General features: G+C 36.5%; 3 protein-coding genes across 18 annotated transcripts in view; 2 read left to right on the forward strand and 1 right to left on the reverse strand.

The window, feature by feature from the left end:
* si:ch1073-188e1.1 overlaps positions 1–4,423 on the reverse strand; it is a 74,594-nt gene extending 70,171 nt beyond the window's left edge. For both annotated transcript variants that reach the window (XM_021469545.3, XM_073937171.1), the window contains exons 1-2: positions 4,224–4,423; positions 68–134 (exon numbers count right to left, since the gene is read on the reverse strand). The gene's annotated coding sequence lies outside the window, so the exon portion shown is untranslated. The remainder of the gene's footprint in view (positions 1–67; positions 135–4,223) is intronic.
* LOC100006557 (uncharacterized) overlaps positions 1–5,136 on the forward strand; it is a 43,889-nt gene extending 38,753 nt beyond the window's left edge. For 8 of the 14 annotated variants that reach the window (XM_017353433.4, XM_073937205.1, XM_073937206.1 and 5 more), the window contains 2 exons: positions 59–207; positions 4,888–5,136. In XM_017353433.4, the coding sequence (XP_017208922.1) occupies positions 59–207; positions 4,888–4,944 (206 nt within the window). In that variant the 3' untranslated portion in view covers positions 4,945–5,136. Of the gene's footprint in view, positions 1–58; positions 3,594–4,887 lie in introns of those variants that run through there. The other 6 variants (XM_001345229.9, XM_068216415.2, XM_068216416.2 and 3 more) reach the window with 2 other exon arrangements.
* Positions 5,137–5,831: 695 nt separating this feature from the next.
* Positions 5,832–16,679, forward strand: LOC137488901 (uncharacterized). 2 transcript variants are annotated; one of them, XM_073937215.1, is made up of 5 exons: positions 5,832–7,337; positions 9,400–9,708; positions 9,797–10,090; positions 13,320–13,465; positions 16,273–16,679. In XM_073937215.1, exons 1-5 carry the CDS (start codon positions 7,289–7,291, stop codon positions 16,339–16,341), a joined length of 867 nt encoding a protein of 288 aa, XP_073793316.1. In that variant the 5' UTR covers positions 5,832–7,288; the 3' UTR covers positions 16,342–16,679. The 2 variants fall into 2 exon arrangements, with proteins under 2 accessions (XP_073793316.1, XP_068072518.1); XM_068216417.2 differs by lacking the exon at positions 5,832–7,337 and adding an exon at positions 8,437–9,090 and having other exon boundaries at positions 16,273–16,671.
* The last annotated feature ends 926 nt before the right edge of the window (positions 16,680–17,605 follow it).

Below are 17,605 nucleotides of genomic sequence, written 5' to 3' on the forward strand. Positions count from 1 at the left end.
TAATCAAGCCTATATTATCAGATTCAGTCAGTCTAATGACTGGTTTTGCTCATCACAGATGATCTACCTGTATTTAACATCGCGTTCCTCTGCGCCGCTGCATCTGTGCTGATTGTAGTGATCGTCGTGATGTGCTGCAAGAAATGGAGAAAAACAGGTCAAGAGAGAAAGAGTTCAGCGAAGTGTGATCCTAAAACACGAACAGTGGTGAGATCATTGATGAAGGTGCTGCAGGACGTGTTGCAGACGGTTTGTGTGATTGAAGTTTGCTGATTGAAGTTGTGTGTGAAATGTACATCAGACGGTCAGTGAACAGACTTTGGTTTTTTGGTCCAACTGTCATTGTTATTATGGCCGGCCTAGTTAAGGGGCAGATGAAAAGAGCTATACGTGTTTAAAATTCCATTTAAACGTCGGGTTTGCACTTTAGTTTAAATAACGAGTATGTTTTTTCCATTTCGCAAACCTATTCTTTTATTTAAGCCAAGTCAACTCTTTCGTGCAGATTAGTGCTATAGAAATAAAGTCAGTAGTGGTAGGAAATCAGAGCACTTTTAGTAGAAAATGCATTTATAATACACTCACCGGCCACTTTATTAGGTACACCTTACTAGTACCGGGTTGGACCCCATTTTGTCATCCGAACTGCTTTAATCCTTTATGGCACAGATTCAAGTAGGTACTGGAAACATTCCACAGAGATTTTGGTCCATATTGACATGATAGCATCACTCAGTTGCTGCAGATTTCTCAGCTCTACATAAATGAGATGAATCTCCCGTTCCACCACATCCCAAAGGCGCTCTACTGGATTGAGATTTGGTGACTGTGGAGGCCATTTGAGTACAGTGAACTGATTGTCATGTTCAATAAAACAGTGTGAGATGACATGGCGAGTTATCCTGCTGGAAGTAGCCATCAGAAGATGGGTACACTGATCATAAATAGATAGACATGGTCAGCAACAATACTCAGGTAGGCTGTGGCGTTGACACGATGCTCAGTTGTTACTACTGGGCCAAGTGTTACAAGAAAATATCTCCCACATCATTACACCACCAGCAGCAGCCTAAACTGCTGATACAAGGCAGGATGGATCCATACTTTCATGTTGTTGAGGCCAAATTCTGACCCTACCATCCGAATGTGGAAGCAAAAATCGAGACTCAGACCAGACAACGTTTTTCTAATCATAGTGAATTGTAGCCTCAGTTTCCTGTTCTTAGCTGACAGGAGTGGCACCCGGTGTGGTCTTTTGCTGCTGTAGCCCATCCGCCTCAAGGTTGGATGTGTTTTGTGTTCAAAGATGCTCTTCTGCAGACCTCGGTTGTAATGAGTGGTTATTTGAGTTACTGTTGCCTTTCAGCTGGAACTAGTCAGGCCATTCTCCTCTGACCTCTGGCATCAACAAGGCATTTGTGCCCACAGAACTGCCGCTCACTTGATATTTTCAGACCATTCTCTGTAAACCGTAAAGATGTTTGTGCATGAAAATTACAGTAGATCTGCCGTTTCTGAAATACTAAGACCAGCTCGTCTGGCACCAACACCCATGCCCAGTTCAAAGTCACTTAAATCCCCTTTCTTCCCTATTCTGATGCCCAATTTTAACTGCAGCAGATCATCTCGACCATGTCTTCATGCCTAAATGCATTGAGTTGCTGCCATGTGATTGTCTGACTGGAAATTTGCATTAATGAGCAGTTGGACAGTAATACCTAATAAAGGCAGTAGTACCTAATAAAGTGGCCATTGAGTGTTTATCAAATTCAACTTTTAGACCCCAAAAAATATTATTTATGATAAGTTATGCTATCATACATTAAGAGTTTTATGGAACTGCTTTAGGCAAAAATTAGTTTGTGCTTTTATGGTTTATAAGATATGGTAATATAAAATATTGGGTTCCATTTTTAACCCTTTCATCTGCAAGTTTCTCTCGAGTTTTTGAACAGCTTTAGAATTTTACCCTGTATTCCATTTAGTTTCCATGATGAGGCGATAAGTCTCAATTAAGAACAGTGGCCGATTTTAAATCCATGTTTGAAATTTTAGCTACATTCTTTACTTTCTAATTCCAGTATGTGGGACGGAACAACGGGCGGCACAGAAACAACAATCCCACACGAGGGACCATTCTGCTCAAAAGTTAATTTATAAAAGATTTAGCTTAGATTGTAATCCATATATTAATTTTCCTTAGCCTTAATCACTTATTTATCAGGTGTCACCACAGAGGAATGAACCACCTAGCTTAGCTTGTAAAAAAAAAGAAAAGAAAATATTATAGCAAAATTTTAAATCTTGCTTATAATTTGGGTACTGGAACAACAGGTATCTTTATATTTGTGCGATTTAGTCGATGTCACTAGCAATGTTTTTTTTTTTTTTTTTTTTTAAATTTTGTCATAGATTGTTGGGGACTGAGTAAAATAAAAGCAAAACATTGTGCCTGGCAATCCAGTAGATTAACTTTACTGACCCAAATTCAGATCAATATATGTAGGCAACAGTTTAGGCAGACAGCACTTAAAAGACTTGCACTGTGAAAACACAAAGCTTTGGTTTAATATTAAATAATTCAGGAATAGCAAATTCCAAACATGTAGCCATGATTAATACTGTCTGTCAGTCATCTTGGTGGCAAAAGTGAGTTGCGAGTCAGTATTTGGGAAATTTGTGTTTTGATTTTTTTTTTTTTAATCTAGCCTGCGCTTAGCAACAACAAAAAATGTGTTTTTGTTTTTATATGGAAAAGGTGGTGCGTTGATGATGTTAATACTCTTGATAGCTGAGAAGGCCATTGTTTGTGTAGTTTTTTTTTTCTTTTTCCATATGAAATCACTATAAATACACTTTTAGAAGTGCAAAATAAGCTTAATATTACTGTATATCCCCTTACTATCCAGAATAAGAGAACATCACAATAGAGCAAAGAGAAGCGGAAACTAATTATTGTGATCCAACATTTGCATCACATTATAGAATATAAAGATAAACATTTAATGAAAAGAGCAATCAACTTACCTCTGAGACTGTTATGAATGTATGGCTTTGTAATTTTTATAGTGTGTATTATTGCTCATTACTGATCACTGTGGTTGATACTTAACATTATATAAAATCACAGAAAAGTTTAAGAAAGTATTATTCCACAATACAATAGCAAAATGTTTATATATTTGTATGTTGTTTTTTGCATTAATAAGTGTCTAGCACACCTTCCTAAGGCCTATCCTTTTCTAAGGAATTTGCGCTAGATGCTGTTCATAGCTAATACAACCTGTATATAGTGTTCATGGTACATCCATCTGTAAATATCACCATAGTTTTTCTATAACTGTACTTTATAACTTATACCTGTGTATCCTGCACTTGCTGCTATTGCACTGCTTGTTAGACCTAAACTGCATTTCGTTGCCTTGCACTTGTACACATGTAATGACAATAAAGTTGAATCTAATCTAATCTAATAAATGTAAGAAAAACATATAGATATTTATATATCACATTATGGATGATAAGACATTGCAATTACTTGAATACATGATATTCAAACAGACTAAAGCTTATAAAAGTTCTAGATTTATAAACATTTCTTCTCAGCATCCTTTGTTTATATTGAGTTATTTCACTTTAAAGACCATAAAAATGAATTATTATTTGCCATAAAAGTGATATCACTGAACCTACACACAGCCTGATAAAATGCTCATTTCTTATCTCACTTATTCTGCTTTTAATGTTATAGAACGTGCAAACAATTCTTGCTCTTGTACCCACTTTGCGAGCTGTCTCTTTATTAGCTCATGTTTTATATGCACTTCACAGCTGGGCTGACACTTTTTAGGCACACCCACCAAACGAGAAAGAGCATCTCAAACCCTGCTGCACATCATTTCCAGGAAACATGTCACTCAACCCGGAAACCTAGCAAAACGTTGCTTTTTTTCAGTTCACGAATCTCTTACCATTCCAGTACACAAGACTAAACCCTGTGTAGAACTAAAAGGTGAACAACTTACAACCGAAATGAATATAAAGAGTTAGTGTCACATTAAAACAGACAGTAGTGTTCAATATTGAATTCATCAGAACTTAACACCGTTCAGTCAAGATTGTGTCGAGTTATTGCGTCTATTACTTTTATTAGGTGTTATGATGTTGGTTGTAGCCTATTTAAACCTTAAAAAGACACAGAATTGTTGACTACAATAGTTTACCTGTGCTGGAGTCTGGCCTCGAGCTGAAGCTGCTGTGTTCATGCTAATTCATGCTGTGCACCTTTAAGTAGTCGTTAGTTGTTTTGTCGACGCGTTTTAACAAGTTTTTTTGTTGCTTTTGTGTCAAAGTCAACCATTCTCAGCTCTGAGGCTGCTGTGACGAGCTTTACATCTAAAATGTTTGATGAGGTAACGGTTGTGACGAACTATGACTGATGTCATTTCCTGTAGCATCTGCTCTGTAGCAGCAGTGGTTCTTCAAAAAATAAATCAATGTTAGGAATTTGCACATAAAAAATCGAGTTATTCTGTGTCATTACATTCACTTGCTGCCCCAATCAAAATCTGAAAGGTAGTGGCGTTTTCTGTACACTAGGTGGCAGACAAGCAACTTTTTTTATAGAACCTAATTAGAGCAGACAAATAATCACCATCATTTTCAGGCAACAACAAGCAGCTTTGTGTTAAAAAACAACCTTTGGAGTAAAAATTATATATAAAAAATGATTTCAGATTTTAAAATGTCATACTGAAGTAAAATATGTTGCATATGCGTTCATAAAGTTATTAAATAATTTTGTTTTGGTTGAGAGATAATCTTACATTGAACTAACAATTCTGCTGCATTATCAAGATTTCTGACTGAGTTTGTTTTTCCTTGCAGAAATCAGACAAGACGAATGCTGTGTATGAAAATGTCCCCAAAAACAAAAGCCGGTGATTGTATATTTTGTGGTTGTCAGAACTCATGCTGTTTTACTTGCACTTTTTGGTTTTCTTTCAATTTAATATTTTGTTTTCATTCTTTGTATCTTTTAGTGTGGTTGTCGCTCATTTTGTTCACTAAGAGCATCCATAAGCTCATTCAGATGTTCCAAATATCATTTGTTATTAAATATGAAATCACACCATTCTCTGGACTCATTTGTCTGTCATGTACCGCTTTTGTTGTGTTTGTTTATCACGAGATGTGCTCTCCTGCATATTTGGACAAATATGACACAAGCACATTGTCGCTCTCTAGTGCCCAAAGCTGAACATTACATTTCTCTATAATTGTGCTACTTAATCAATAGAGACTGATTATAACAGTAAAGCATTTTTTATAATATTTAATACAAATGGCCTCATTTAACAGATTTTACTTATATCTTTGTTAAGATTTGTATAAAAACTACATTAGTAAAATGTTAATATCAAGCTGGTTGAATTGAACATGTTAAAGTAAATGTAATTATATGCATACTTTTTCCCTCTTTGTTATAGTTTAATAAAATAAAGATATTGAGAAGAACAATTGCCAGTAAAGTCTAAGAAAGTTATCCAAACAGCTTACACCATAATTTGTAAAGACAGAAAAATAATTAATATTATGTCTATTATTTGTAGTACTTTTGTAGCAATTTAAACTTCCCTTTCGGTATTTAAAAGTAACAAAGCAAAAGCTAGAGTTTGACTGTGTATACTCTATGGACGAATAATTGAGTGTAAGTTTAACGCTCGGCCATACACACAACAGCCACAGGTATATTTCAGCAGTTGTGTGACAGATTGAATGTGCTCAGGTTGAGGGGTCTTTCTTTTTAGGTTTAATTTTTTTTTAATAAATTTCCAGATCATTGCAGATTGGTTATTTTTAAATAAAAAGGTTAGGTTTATTTTATTCAAAATAATGTTTCTAAATAACCTAAAAATAACCATGAGGGATCTTTCGGTGTAGGTTATTTTAGGTTAGTTTTGAAATAACCACTCTAAAATGTTCTGGGAACCAAGAATTTTTGGTAATTTCAAAACAGATTAACTTAATTATTTTTTGTCAAAATTCTATAAAAATACAACAAATTCACTCAAAGACTTTTCGAGTATGATGATAAAAGCTTGACACATCCATTTACTTTTGGGCACCTTATTTACCTGACTAAAGACCTTCTCAACCTCATCTCTCAGTTTGGAGGTTGCTCAGCACTGGTAGCTTAATGAAAGGGTTAAATGCAGCTGCAAGGGTTTTTTAAGGGTACTAAAAGGCCACCAAGGCAGGGTGCCTTGCAAATGCTAGGAGTTCACTAGTAACACATCTTTAAACAATCTTTTGTGAGAAATGCTAATGTGGGTAATTGAAAACCACAAAAATGCACAAAAAGCTGAATCTAATAGAGAGAGTCAACACACAAACAAAAAATGGGCAGTCTTTAAAGCCATTCAAAGTGAAAACTGATCATATCGTTGTACTGTTATTACAAATGTTGAATACAGAGATATAGCTGTGCATAGCAGAAAGAGACACTTCACCTGCAAGCTCTTAATACTTCCTTTGAAGCCCCCCAATGCAGGTTGTCAGCCCACCAAATAGATCAGCCCACAGTTCACAAAGTCAACTGCTTTCAGTTTGACTCAGAGGATGAACCTCAGGAAACTTGCTTCTGTGAGGTGCCAACGTCAATGTGATATTTCCACACACCACGCTTTAATGTCTAGTCCAAATATCTGAATTTTTTCAAATCTTGTTTTCAGAAATAATATACCAAAATTAAGTTAAACAAACAAAAATAATATTGTTTTCTGCTTTGGCATACGATTATTTCATTTATCTTATTGGCAGATTATTTAGCTTGTTTTAAGGTAAAACTCACTTAATTCTGTCATACAATTTCTTAAAACAAGAGGATACATCTAGCTTGTCTAGAATAGGCCTTTTGGTTTAAGGATTTTTTGATATTTGGGCTAGAAACGAGACAAAAAATACAAAGAACAAAAAACATTTTTGCAATTTTTGTTATGAAATATAGTTCATCGAACACATAGTATCTGCATTTGGCCATTCAACAGTCAGAAAATCATCATCATCATCAAAAAAAACATGTTATTCTATTAGCATAAACTAAAAATACTAAATATTTCCATCGACCAGAAAACTTTAGTCCAATTATAAAGGTCACTGTATAAAAAGCAATAGGAGGGTCAAACGCTTGTGAGAGGATTCATAAACACACACACACCCACACACACACACCATCTTCAGTGTTTGGAGCGGGAGGTCTTTAAGTGAAGCAGAACTGTTGAAGAACATGTTTCAGATGTTTGTTTTGTATTGCTTGTTCTGGAGATGTTGCGCTGGTAAGTTATTATAGCATTTCTTTCCATTCATGAGCTCAAGTGAATTCTCATCTACTGCTTGTGAGATCCACTAATAATTTGTAAATGTTTCTGGTTATGATCTGCATGTGGAGGCTTTGAAAGTCAAAATCATTGAATTGAGCTGTTGAAATATTTTTAGGCTGCTTTTCTACTATATATATATATATATATATATATATATATATATATATATTTTTTTTTTTTTTTTATATATATATATATTTTACATCCAGCGACCAACTGCTTGTTAACTCAAATTTCCAATCAGCCAATTACATTGCAGCAATTTAATGCATTTAGGTATGTAGACATGGTCAAGACAATCTGCTGCAGTTCAACCCAAGCATCAGAATGGGGAAGAAAGGTGATTTAAGTGACTTTGAACATGACATAATGGCTGGTGCCAGTAGGGCTGGTCTGAGTATTTCAGGAACTACTGATCTATTGGGATTTTCACGCACAACCATCTCTAGGTTTTACAGAGAATGGTCAGAAAAAGAGAAAATCTCTAGTGAGTGGCATTTCTGTAGGCGCAAATGCCTTGTTAAGCCAGAGGTCAGAGGAGAATGGCCAGACTGGTTCGAGCTGATAGAAAGGCAACAGTAACTGATGTTGGAAAATAGGAATCATTTTTTAATTAATTAATTAATTATTTATTTATTTATTTATTTATTTATTTATTTATTTATTTATTTATTTATTTATTTATTTATAATCAAACAATTACTTTTTATTGGCCATGTAAGGGTCATATATTAACTGAACTTCTACTGTTGTGTGTGAGTGCTGTGCATACTAATTAGCATTTTTGCAGAAGTAGAAAAATGCGGGTCCAAAGTTAAATTCAGCTCTGCAGAATCTTCCTGTCTGAAGAGAGGTGTTAAAACTGAACAAGGAGCACAGAAAGTTGTTTGCTTTTTTTTTTTTTTTTTTGTGCAGAAAATTTGTAGAAAAAGAGGAAGTATTTCTGGGGTGCGGCCAATGGAGGACTGAACAATGACTGACAAATGACGAATTTCATTAAACTCCACCTGTTAATATCAGCTGCCTATATAAGTTGAAGTCGGGAAAAGAAAGTGGCTGCGCACCTCCTTAATGTAACTTCTGCATTGCACTGAGGATAACAGAATTCTGTGAATCGAATTATTCATTTGTATCCAATAAATTGTTATGATTTTTGACATTGAAGAAAAACCTCTCCTGACCTTTTTTCATGAACACGCATGGAATTGATTTAATATTCCAACACTCAATTGACCACTCGTTACAACTGAGGTCTGCAGAAGAGCATCTCTGAATGCACAAAACGTCCAACCTTGAGGCGGATGGGCTACAGCAGCAGAAGACCACACCAGGTTTCCTGAACAGGAAACTGAGGCTACAATTCACATAGGCTCAACAAAATTGGACAACAGAAGATTGGAAAAACGTTGCCTGGTCTGATGAGTCTCAATTTCTGCTGCCACATTCGGATGGTAGGGTCAGAATTTGGCATCAACAACATGAAAGCATGGAAACATCCTGCCTTGTATCAACAGTTTAGGCTGGTGGTGGGGGTGTAATGGTGTGTGAGATATTTTCTTGGCACACTTTGGGCTCATTAGTACCAATTAAGCATCATGTCAATGCCACAGCCTTCCTGACTATTGTCGTTGCCCATGTCCATCCCTTTATGACCACAGTGTACCCATCTTCTGATGCAGGATAACGGACCATGTGTGATGCTATCATAGTAAGGTGTACTTTATTAAGTGGCCAGTGATATATAGTTATATATATATATATATATATATATATATATATATATATATATATATATATATATATACATATACATATACATATATATATATATATATATATATATATATATATATATATATATATATATATATATATATATATATATATATAAAGATGAGGTTATCATGTATTTGTGTCTCTGTTGTTGTTGAAATGGTTATTTAGTTTACATGTACATTACAAATCTACAGCTGAGTTCTAATATAAACAAGTCTTAATACCTCTTCATGTTTTCTAGGTGTTTTTGGTGAGTCCGTCTCAGTGATGGAGGGAGATTCAGTCACTTTAAACACTGATGTTAGTGTAATAGATATAGATGATGATGTAACATGGAAATTTGTAGCCGAAAACTCTCTCATAGCTAAAATAAGCATTAAAAACGTATTATTCTCCACAAATGATGGGAGATTCAGAGACAGACTGAAGGTGGACAGACAGACTGCATCTTTGACCATCACAAACATCGAATCTAAACATGCTGGAGAATATCAGCTTGAGATAAATGGTGTTAAATTGATGTCAAAAATATTCAGTGTTTCTGTCTATGGTGAGTAAACATTCTTACATTTGGCTATTTACACTCCTTTAACACTAAATACTCAACTAATAATTCATTACTGTCTTGGGTTTTGAAGCTCGTCTGCCTGTTCCTCACCTCAACTCGTCACAGTGTTCTTTCTCCTCATCTTCATCAGTGCATTATTGTTCAGTGTTGTGTTCAGTGGTGAATGTGAGCGCTGTGAGTCTCTCCTGGTACAAAGGAAACAGTGTATTGTCCAGCATCAGTGTGTCTGATCTCAGCATCAGTCTCTCTCTACCTCTGGAGGTGGAATATCAGGATAAAAACACCTACAGCTGTGTGATCAACAACACCATCAGCAACCAGACCACACATCTGGACGTCAACACACTCTGTCAACCATGTGAAGGTATACATTACCAACAATAAAGCCTACAGTGGGTACGGAAAGTATTCAGACCCCCTTATATTTTTCACTCTTTGTTATAATGCAGCCATTTGCTTAAATCATTTAAGGTATTTTTTTCCTTATTAATACACACAGCACCCCATATTGTCAGAAAAACACAGGATTGTTCACATTTTTGCAGATTTATTAAAAAAGAAAAACTGAAATATCTTAAATCCTGAGTATTTAGACAGTTTGGTTGGTATTTAGTAGATGCACACTTTTGATGTAATACAGCCATAAGTCTTTTTAGGAAAGATAAAGCAACCTGGCTTTGGGGATCCTCCGCCATTCCTCCTTGTAGATCCTCTCTAGTTCTGTCTGATTGGTTGGTAAACATTGGTGGACAGCCATTTTTAGGTCTCTTCAGAGATGCTCAATTGGGTTTAAGTCAGAGCTCTGGCTGGGCCATTCGAGAACAGTCACAGAGTTGTTGTGAAACCTTATTTTAGCTGTGTGCTTAGGGTCATTGTTTTGTTGGAAGGTAAACCTTCAGCTAAAGGCTGATTTATACTTCTGCGTCAAACGCCGGCGTATGCTACGGCCCTTCGCCGTGGCCGTCGCCGTCACTGACGTGCACCTCTCAAAAATTGTAACTACACGTCGCAACAACGCGTAGCGCAAGCTCTGTGATTGGTCGGCTTGCTAGCGCCGACGAGTCTGGGCGGGACCGAGAGCCGCGCGAATGCCGCGAGCGATTGTTTACAAGTGTGGAGTCCCGTGAAGGAGTTCCGGATGGAAAGTTTTGTTTTGTGTTTACCTCATAGTTAAAGTTGTTGCGCGTCCGCCGGTTCCTGCCTCAAAATGAGCGAGTTTGAGTCACTTGTACATCCAGGAAGTGTTCAGAATAGCAAAACAGAAGCGAAGAAACTCGACACAGAGGAACATTAACACCTCACTGCCCACTAGCGTTTCGGAAGTGTTAATGCAGACCAACGGAGACAGTGCGCAGAAGTATTAATGCACAGTTGCGCGCGTTGCCTGCGCCGTGAGTTGCGGCGGTCACTTCACGCAGAAGTATAAACCAGGCTTAAGTCTGAGGTCCTGAGCACTCTGGAGAAGGTTTTCATTCAGGATATCTCTCAGGATATCTTTCCCATGATTGACACCAGTCGTTCTGGCCCTGCAGATGAAAAACACTTCCACAGAATGAAGCTACCACCACCATGCTTCACTGTTGGGACTGTATTAGACAGGTGATGAGCAGTGCCTGATTTTCTCTGCACATAACTCTTAGATTTAAGACCAAAATGGTCTATCTTGGTCTCATCAGACCAGAGAGTAGGCATGGACCGGTTTAAGATTCTGACGTTATGGTAACCTTGGATAAAAATATCACAGATTCACAGTATTGTGATTACTGCTCTAAACTATATTCTTTGTAAACTTTGGGGTAAAACAACTAAAACTTTTTCCACTTTGAACATCATATATTTTGTTTTGAGAAACATTTAAAATATTTTGGAATAGTAAACACCCCATCTGGCACAGAACATCAACATGACGTTAAATTGGCATTGTACCCCAACAGGGGATGTTGTATTTTGTTTGAAATTGAAAATTGGGTTCTTATCAAAACGTAAATTCAAACAAATATCAACGTCTAATGATATTACAGCTTGACGAAGTGTGGACATTACCACTATGACGTCTATAAGACGTTGAATTTTGGTTGCCATACCTGACAAATAAATGTCAGTATTTGACGTCAATATGACAATGGTATAAGATGTTGGCTCGACATTGGAATTTGGTCACTTTCTAACAGAAACTAAAATTAACCAAATATCAACGTCTAATGATGTTACAGCTTGATGATGTGTGGATGTCACCACTATGACGTCTATCAGACGTTAGATTTTGCTTGCCATACCTGACAAATAAATGTCAGTATTTGACGTCAATATGACGTTGGTTTAAGATGTTGGCTCGACATTGGAATTTGGTCACTTTCTAACACAACCTAAATTTAACCAATTATCAACGTCTAATGATATTACAGCTTGACGAAGTGTGGACATTACCACTATGACGTCTATGAGACGTTGAATTTTGGTTGCCATACCTGACAAATAAATGTCAGTATTTGACGTCAATTTGACAATTGTATAAGATGTTGGCTCGACATTGGAATCTGGTCACTTTCTAACACAACCTAAAATCTAATTCGTTATTGGACGTCAAATTAATGTTGTCCTTAGATGCTGGCTAGACATTGAATTTTGGTCACCTGAAGTCACGACCTACATCTAACCTAATATTAATATCTTATAATGTATGGCTGTTGGGATGCCAGGCTAAATAATTCAAATAAATCATTGAATCAATCATTCTGCTGTCTTCATTTGTTTCAAAAACACAGATTTCAGTACAATTTTAAACGAAATCCTTGGAGATCTTTTCTGCTGGCGATACTGTTGTTCACAAAAAATCTTACACATACCTTAGGAACGGCATAGCAGAAAAATTTGCCGGTTTTAAAATATTAACTTTTCCAAACTGCGGTATATCTTGAAAACGGTTATCGTCCCATATCTAACAGAGAATCTTATTTCTCGCCATTTTAGCAAACTCCATGCAGTCTTTTATGTCTCTTGCACTGAGGAGAGGCTTCCATCAGGCCACTCTGCCATAAAGCCCTGACTGGTGGAGGGCTGCAGTGATGGTTGACTTTCTACATTTTTCCGCATTATTGGAGCTCAGCTACAGTAATCGTTGGGTTCTTCTTTACATCTCTCACCAAGGCTGTTCTCCCCAGTTTGAGCTCAGTTTGGTTCTAGTAAGGGTTCTGGTCGTCCCAAACATCTTCCATTTAACCTCATGATTCTCATTTGCTCTAACAAGCATTGTGAGCTGTAAGGTCTTATATAGACAAGTGTGTGGCTTTCCTAATCAAGTCCAATCAGTATAATTAAACAGAGATGAGAGTCAAAGCAAAGGGTCTGAATACTTATGACCGTGAGATATTTCAATTTTTCTGTTTTAATAAATCTGCAAAAATGTCAACAATTCTGTGCTCTTCTGTCAATATGGGGTGCTGTGTGTACATTAATGAGGAATAAATGAACTTGATTTTAGCAAATGGCTGAAATATAACAGAGTGAAAATATCAAAGAGGTCTGAATACTTTCTGTATCCATTGTATATTATCAGATTCAGTCTGACTAATGACTGATTTTGTTCATCACAGATGATCTACCTGTATTTAACATCGCATTCCTCTGCGCCGCTGCATTTCTGATTGTATTCATCACCGTGATGCGCTGCAAGAAATGGAGAAAAACAGGTCAAGAGAGGAATCGTTCAGCGAAGTGTGATCCTAAAACACGAAATAAGGTGAGATCATTGATGAAGTTGTTGCTGGAGGTGTTGCAGATGGTTTATGTGATTACAGTTTAAAGTTGTGTGTAAAATGTACATCAGACGGTCAGTGAACACTAGTGTTCACCTCACAGCAAGAAGGTCGCTCGTCTGGGTCAGTTGGCGTTTCTGTGTGAAGTTTGTATGTTCTCTTCGTGTTCGCGTGGGTTTCTTTCGGGTGTTCCGGTTTCCCCCACAGTCCAAACACATGTGGTACAGGTGAATTGGGTAGACTAAATTGTCCATAGTGTATGAGTGTGAATGAGTGTGTATGGATGTTTCCCAGAGATAGGTTGCAGCTGGAAGGGCATCCGCTGCATAAAACGTGCTGAATAAGTTGATTCTGCTGTGGAAACCCCAAATTAATAGTGACTAAGCTGAAAAGAAAGTGAATTATGCAGCGGATGACCTTCCAGCTGCAACCTAACACTGGGAAACATCCATACACACTCTTTCACAAACATACACTACGGCCAGTTTAGCTTATTCAGTTCACCTATAGCGCATGTCTTTGGACTGTGTGGGAAATCAGAGCACCTAAAGGAAACCCACGCCAACATGGGAAGAACATGCAAACTCACAGAGCCGAGGCTCGAACTAGCGTTCTTCTTGCTGTAAGGCCATCCTGCTACCCACTGCGCCATTGTGACACCCTCAAAGTATAATTCACAAAAGACTTAGCTTGTATAAAAGAGAATATCTTACAGCTAACTTGTAAATCTTGCTCATAATTTGGATGCTGGAACAACAGGCCACTTTTTATTTGAGCGATTTTGTTGATGTAGATCACCAACAATTTCATTTGTTTGGGAATTTTGTCATAAAACATTGTTAGGGACTGAGTAAAATAAAAGCAAAACATTGCACCTGGCCATCTTGAGTTAATTTTATTGACTTATATTCATCAATATAACATTTTAATAAGCAGACGGCACTTAAATAACTTGCTCTGTGAAAACACAAGGCAATGGTTTAACATTAAATCATTCAGGAATAGCAAATTATAAAAAGGTAGCTGGTTACAGTGTCATCTCAGTACCAAAAATAAGTTGTGAGCCAAAATTTTGGTAATTTTTTTTATTTATTTGGGTTGCAATTAGCCCCCACAAAAAGTGTTTTTAAATGGAAATGGTGGTGCATTGAACACCATGTTTCGATGACACAAGTGTCTAGCAGCTAGGAGGGGCATTCCCCCATTTGAATCACTATAAATACACTTTTAGAACCACAAAATACACTTGATGTTACCATCCCTCCCTTTACCACCGAGAATAAAAGAGAACATCACAATCGAGTAAAGGGAAGCAGAAACTAATTATTGTGCTCAACATTTGCAGACAAACTAAAGCCTATAAAAAGTTCTAGATTTATATATGAAGAGTTAATATGCAAAAACCTCTAGGTGCCGTCTGAAATTTCCATCAAAAATGAACATTTTTCTTAGCCTCCTTTGTTTATACTGAGTTATTTCACTTTGAAAACAATTTAAAAAAAAGACGTATTCTTTGCTGTAAAAGTTATTTTACTGATTAAAATGTTCATTTTGGAAGAAAATTTCAGACAGCATTTTCAAGGTTTTTGCATCTGGACTCTTCATATGTTCTTATTTCACTTATTCTGATTTTAATGTAAATAAACGTGCAAATACTTACTCTTGTACCCATTTTGCGAGCTGTCTCTTTAATAGCTCGTGTTTTACATTCACTTCACTGCTGATTGGGCTGACACTTTTTGGGCACACCCACCAAAAACACATCTCAAACTCTGCTGCACATTTCCAGGAAACATGTCGTTTAACCCGGAAACCTAGCAAAACGTTGCATTTTTCAGTTCACGAATCTGGTTACCATTCCAGTACACAAGACTAAACCCTGTGTGGCACTAAAAGGTTAAAAATTTACAACCGAATTGAATATGAAATCTTACAATGCCATAATAAAACAGACAACACTGGTCTAATCCATTACAACTTAAAAGCGTTAAGTTTTATCGTTCAGTCAAGATTTTGTCGAGTTATTGCGTCTATCACTTTCATTTGGCGTTATGAGCTTAGTTGTAGCTTACAATTAAATATTAAAAAGACACAAAAATGTTGACTAGACTATTTTACCTGTGCTGGTGGCTTCGAGCTGAAGCTGCTGTGTTGTTTATTCTGAAGTGATGTGCACCTTTAAGCCGTCGTTAGTTGTTTTGTCGACGCGTTTTAACTAGTGTTTGTTGCTTTTGTGTCAGTCAACCATTGTCAGAGGCTGCTGTGACAAACTTTAGATTTTATAATGTTTGATGGGGTAACGGTTTTGACGAACTGTGACTGATGTCATTTCCTTTAACATCTGCTCTGTAGCAGCAGTGGTTCTTCAAAAAGAAATCAGTATTTAGGATTTACACATTAAACAAATCGAACTATTTTGTGTTATGATGACATTCACCTGCTGCCCCAATGCTCAACAAATCTGAAATGCAGCGACGGTTTCTGTACACTAGGTGGCATACAAATACATTTGTTTTTAATACCTTTTTTATTTATTTTTTTGAAAGAACCTAAGTATAGCAAGACAAATAATCACCATCATGTTAAAGACCAACCCTTGGTATGAAAATTATGTATAAATAATAATTTAAGTTTTACTGGGATTTTAAAATGTCACACTGAAGTAAAATATGTTGCATATGCATTCATAAAGTTGTTAAATAATGCTATTTTGGTTGAGGTAGTACCACATTGAACTAACAATTCTGCTGCTAGATCAAGATTTCTGACTGAGTTTGTTTTTTCCTTGCAGAAATCAGAAAACACAGATGCTGTGTATGAAAATGTCCCCAAGAACAAAAGCCGGTGTTGTATCTTCTAGAGTTGTCAGAACTCATGCTGATTTACTTGCACTTTTTGGTTTTCTTTCAATTTAATATTTTGTAGTTATTCTACTTTGTATCTTTCGTTGTTGTCACTGCTGAAAAAACAGCATATGCTGGTTAGGTGCGTTTTGTTGCTGGTATGTTGGTTTTGCTATCTTAATGGTCAGGATTAGCACTCAGACCAGCAATACCAGCAACAAAACATACCATACCAGCATATGCTGTTTTTTCCATCAGGGATTGTCGGCCATTTTGATCACCAACAGCATCTTGAAGCTCATTCAAATGTTCCAAATATCATTTGTTATTAAATATTAAATCACACCATTCTCTGTGTTAGTTTGTCTGTCATTTACTGCTTTTGTTGTGTTTGTGTGAGAGTATTTCATGAGATGTGCTCTCTTTGATATTTGGACAAATATGACACAAGCACATTGTCGCTCTCTAGTGCCCAGAGCTGCACATTACATTCCTCTAAAATAGTGCTACTTCATCAATAGAGTGATTATAGGTAAAGTGTAGTGAGTATTTGTCAAGGATAGTTATCCTAACTTGAAATTATTTTACTGCTTTTGACCCATGAAAGTGCACACATCTCAGCTGAGTACAGATATAGAAAGTGAGGTTCATTAATCTTCAGTTTTAAATAAAATAAAGCTGCGGTAGACCCAACTAACAATTTATGTTCCTATGATGAACATGATTTATCAGTTAGCTAGGAAAGTTATTTATGTTAATGCTGTTTGCACTAGGATTAGGAGAATATTCATAAAGCATTCCCTGTTAGATACTCAAGCTAATATCAAAAACTAAATAAAAACAACAAGCACTTGCTTGCATCGTCTCCTATTGACTCAATATACCAGATTACTTAAATCATATTAACATTTGATTAAATCAGCAGAATTAGTAGGATAATTATGAGATTCTGTGGAGAGGTACACCTGCTGAACAACAGATATTCCTGGAACCTGAAGACATTTACTAGTCATTTTTAAGTTCTATTAAAAAAAATCTATAACCATTTGCTGATAATTGTTTTCATTCATTCATTCATTCATTTTCTTTTCAGCTTAGTCTCTATTAATTTGGGGTCAGCACGGCAGAATGAACCGCCAACTTATCCAGCATATGTTTTATGCGGTGGATGTCCTTCCAGCCGCAACCCATCACTGGGAAACACCCATACACACTCTTTCACACACATATGGACAATTAAGCTTATTCAATTCACCTAGCACATGTCTTTGGACTTTTGGG

This window comes from Danio rerio, chromosome 22 (genome assembly GCF_049306965.1).
Source record: "Danio rerio strain Tuebingen ecotype United States chromosome 22, GRCz12tu, whole genome shotgun sequence".
Classification (NCBI taxonomy): domain Eukaryota; kingdom Metazoa; phylum Chordata; class Actinopteri; order Cypriniformes; family Danionidae; genus Danio; species Danio rerio.